This window comes from Fulmarus glacialis, unplaced genomic scaffold (genome assembly GCF_000690835.1).
Source record: "Fulmarus glacialis isolate BGI_N327 unplaced genomic scaffold, ASM69083v1 scaffold11870, whole genome shotgun sequence".
NCBI classification, from domain to species: domain Eukaryota; kingdom Metazoa; phylum Chordata; class Aves; order Procellariiformes; family Procellariidae; genus Fulmarus; species Fulmarus glacialis.
This window is the reverse complement of record NW_009185830.1, coordinates 1-4,319: the sequence shown is the minus strand read 5'-3', so window position 1 is coordinate 4,319 and position 4,319 is coordinate 1. Positions and strand designations below refer to the sequence as shown.

The 4,319-nt window shown below is 38.0% G+C and overlaps 1 protein-coding gene across 1 annotated transcript; it reads right to left on the bottom strand.

The window, feature by feature from the left end:
- Window positions 1–650: 650 nt before the first annotated feature.
- Window positions 651–3,364, bottom strand: LOC104078101 (zinc finger and BTB domain-containing protein 11-like; the record flags this gene model as incomplete). The annotated part of the gene is made up of 3 exons (XM_009579654.1): window positions 651–1,177; window positions 2,549–2,724; window positions 3,206–3,364. Coding segments are annotated over 3 exons (862 nt in total), but the record flags the coding sequence as incomplete, so codon positions are not given.
- Window positions 3,365–4,319: the final 955 nt, after the last annotated feature.

The following is a 4,319-nucleotide window of genomic DNA, read 5'->3' as shown; positions in this document are numbered from 1 at the left end:
TACAGTGTTCTGCTGACCCTTGGACCTGCCACCCACCAACCTGGAATTTAAATAAGTTCTTCAAAACTGGGATTCACTAACTGCCGATGATGCATCTACCTAAAGAAGAAAGCCTCACATTTTCTGTATGTCGCATGAAGCACACACTGCACGAAACATTCTAACATCCCCTTGTCTTGGGGAGTACACAGGCAGAATCCAAAACAGGTAATTTGCTCACAAACTTGATGAAATGCACATAAAAACAAAAGTAAAAAAATGCTACCAATAGCTGTGCATTTCTAGTTTTTCGTGCAGCCTCTTTATTTTGTTTTTCCTTTTCATTTTTTAAAAGTTACAGCATGATGCTTACTCCATGACACAGAAAACATTACTATTCCAACCTCTTTTTTTTTTTTTTTTTTTTTTTTTTTTTTTTTTACAGTTATGGCCAGTGCAGAAATCCTAGCCTTCAAAGCCTTGGCGCACACTGAAGAATCTTAACTTTTTCCCTGTAATGCATGGTGCAATATTTCGTCACCAAGACATTCAGTACTGGGGATTAACTGTTTGAAAATAGGTATCACTGTAAGCCTACAGAAACCCCAGTTAAATACTTAGCTCTCCCAGATCGTAAGACCTCACCCTTCTTGCTCTCTCATTTACTGTATTCAGTCTGTCTTTGTAACATGGGCCACTTCTACTTCTACCGTTTCAATGGCCTGTGTCACTTCAGCCATTTTCTGTCCTTGCTGTTGCGCCAATACATAATTTACCACCTGCATGATGCTTTGGTCAGAAAGAGTGGAGACTGATGTACATTCCTCAGTAGCTGCGACTGCTTCGATAGCTTCAAGCGTCTCTCCTGTCACTACCACAGTCTCAATCTCACCACCACCAACGCTAATCTCAGTTTCTTGTTCCTGCATGTCTGCTGCTAAAATGCTGATGGCATGCTCCACCTGTGTCCCCTGGTTATGAAACTGAAGAGTATCTTTTTCCAGCATAATTTTGCAGGGTACGTAGTCCCTATGAAACTTGGTCATGTGCTTCCGTAGCGTCCGGGCATCTATGTAAGCTTCATTGCACACTGGACAGACGTACGGTCGTTCTCCAGTATGTGTCCTCACGTGACGCTTCAATGAACGTGCATCGGCCCAGGCTACTCCGCAAGTTAGACATTCAAATGGCTTCACACCTGTTCTCAAAGGGAAAGTAAGGAAAAGATGACTGTCAGTGTTCGTAAATATGCATGAGCGATGATGAGAAGTAACAGGGAGAACAGCACTATTAAAGAACAAAGGAAATACTATAACTTTTTCCATGTAAGAAAGAGATCTTGTTTACCATTTTTGTACAATATAATGCAAGCATCATACATTAAATGGTAAGATTTTCCACAAGTGCTCTGCCCAATCTAATATTTTACTTTTAAAAAATTTTTCTTTTCAAAATTCCTTTTAATGCAGTTTCTCCCCTATTAAGTACATACTACTTAATAAATTTCTGATTATTTTTTGCTGGTGATGCCTTTCTGCAACCATGTTTTACTTAACAGAATTTATCACCTACACTCCTAGTCACACTTTGTTTCTCTAAATCTTACTATACAGGTCTTGTCAAACCAGCACTTACTCTAGTTAGCTTATAACGCCATCTACAGCTTTTTCCCTCCTTCTCCACATGGCATACGTTCAAACACTGCACCTGATGTTTGTATAACCTTATTCTCCCTTACAAAGCCTGAGTTCTGTGATCTGTAGTATCTAATGGGGCGTGCGAGTGGTGACAAACACTATTTCAATACTGGGTTTTCCAGTTACTGTAGATTTAGGCTAGGTACCTGTTACAGGACACTTTGTCTGTTCAGAAACAAACACAAAGTCTCTATTTCAGCAGTTAGACAGCTCTTAGATTTATTCATAACAGCTCTTTAAAAGGAGACATGCTTCAAGAAAGTGGTTTTTGCCCCAAAATAGGAGTATATATAGACTTCTAACACAGCTGGAACAACCAAATACTCAAAAATCAATATACTTCACATCTAAAGTAAAAATGCACATACTTTTTTTTTTTATTATAAAATGTTTTCATATTTTCCCCAAAGATCTTATAGTTTACTGCTTGTTATAAATCAAGAAGCTGACCAACTTCCAACAGTGGTCCTTTTTTTAAATTCAGGCCAATCACTCTCCTGTTCGAAGAATATTTTGTTAACCGCATGCACCTTTCAAACTGGAGAATGTTTTCCTACATCCAATTCTTTGCCAGATATACATCTTTTAATCACTTCTAAAAAAGTTCCTCTTCCATTAAAGTTCTGAGAGGACAAATTGTCTCTGTCCCTGTGTGTGACTGCAGTTTTAGGAAGATCTTGACAGCCACTTCTGGGAATCACTGCAAGCAAGTTAACAAACCAGGACTAGCATAAAACTAACTGGAGAATCTGTAAAAACTTCTATGCACCTTGCAACATAGGACACACAACAGACTCAAAGAAACAATTACCCCTTTCTCCATAATGTGTTTAGGGGTGAAGGGATGTCATGACTACTTGTTTTCTACATACCTTCATGATTGTTCATGTGTCTCCTATATTCCCGGAGTTGTGTGAATTTTCTTCCGCAATGCTCACAAACTCGTTCCAGATTTTGTTTTGCTCTTCCTTTTTTACCATGTGTGGCTTTCTTTACATGTCTTCTGTACAAAGCTTTCTCATAAAATTCTTTACCACATATATTACACCTAAAATGTGTTAAGTGAGAAATCTATTGAAACCATTATTCTCTGTTTGTGTTATGCTTTTTAAACCAAAATGCACTTTAATTGTAGTAGGCAAAGTTTAATGGAATACTGTATCATATGACAAGTAGTTCCATAATTAGAAATAATATTCTTGGACTAAGCTACATTCTCTCTTATTCACAGCCACAAGGCTTCTACTTGCCATTCTAGAGAGATGAGATCACATACAAAGCATTTCTAACTTCATCAATTATATTTATCCTCTTACAACTTCGTATGTATTAGTTTCAGGATTGTGCCAGCAGGTTAACAGTTGGACCACACTATTTGAAGTCACCCATCTGCTCTCAAGTACTCAAGACCCCAGCCAACATCAGTCAATTGGTACTTTAACAATGGCAGCTCCTTGTTGACTGGCTGTGGATCTGTATAACCTCATGTTGATTAGTACATTTCAGTTGTTAAATTAATTTCCTCTTACCTATAAGGGTCTGTGACAGAATGAGACTTCACATGAGAATACCAGTCTTTCTTCCAACTATAACATTTTCCACAGAACTGACATTGAAATGGCTTCACACCTAAATGTTTATTCATATGCTGCCGAAGATCTCGAGCTTCATAGAAACTCTTTTCACACCTGTAACAGTAAAGGTTTTAGCATCCCATATAAGAAAGATCTTGGTGATCCTGATTTCAAAGGCACTGGAACCCCCTTCTTTAACAGCAACTGAGAAGACAACACCTATTGTGTCATCGATATCTATATAAAGCACAATCCCTTTCCCAACTAGGGAACATGAAAAGGAACAGCAGCTTATCTGAAAGTCTGGAATATAATTTGAGGACCTCTGAAACACTTTTGTCTGTTATGGGTAACTATATTCTTTCTGTTATTTTTACGGGGAATAACCAAAGGCAAACCGACTGGAAGACATAAAAAATTTCTATTATACCATATGAACTTATGAGGATAGTAACAGCTGTTTCTACCCTTAACCAAAGAGGATTAATTATTGATACAAAGATAACCGGGATTTGTTGTCTGTAATGCTCAAATGTATTTTTTTAGAAAGTGAAAACCAAATTCAGAATCCTACAAGAAAGCATCTGAAAGTAGTGATACTCATTCCTTGGCTTGCGGTTTGTATACATCTAAACCCAGGCAAATTCCTAGTTTTCCTCCATTTATACCTTGCCATAGTATGACTATATAAAATTACAAATCACTAGCTCCTCTTGGTATGAAAACTACAGAGGTCAGTCTAATCAAAGGCACGCTTTCTCTCTTTGAAAGAAATTCTGCTCTTCAGACGTCTTTGCCGGATCACCTGCATCTCTTCCTCATGTAACATCATATACCTGTATGACTCAAGAAAGGACAGAGGCAGAGAAATGCCAGCAAGCAAAGGTGGAGGATTCACCTTCTACAGCTGATCAACCTCTGGAATCAGGGAATCTCAGAATTCCCAATCTCCAGTGGAATCTGGAAAGAAAAAAGCTTCCATACAAGAATAAAATTTTTAATATTACATTGCCGGAAGAATGGGCATTCTGGAGAGGGAAAAAAGCCTTCTTTGCTTTTGAGGAAAAGA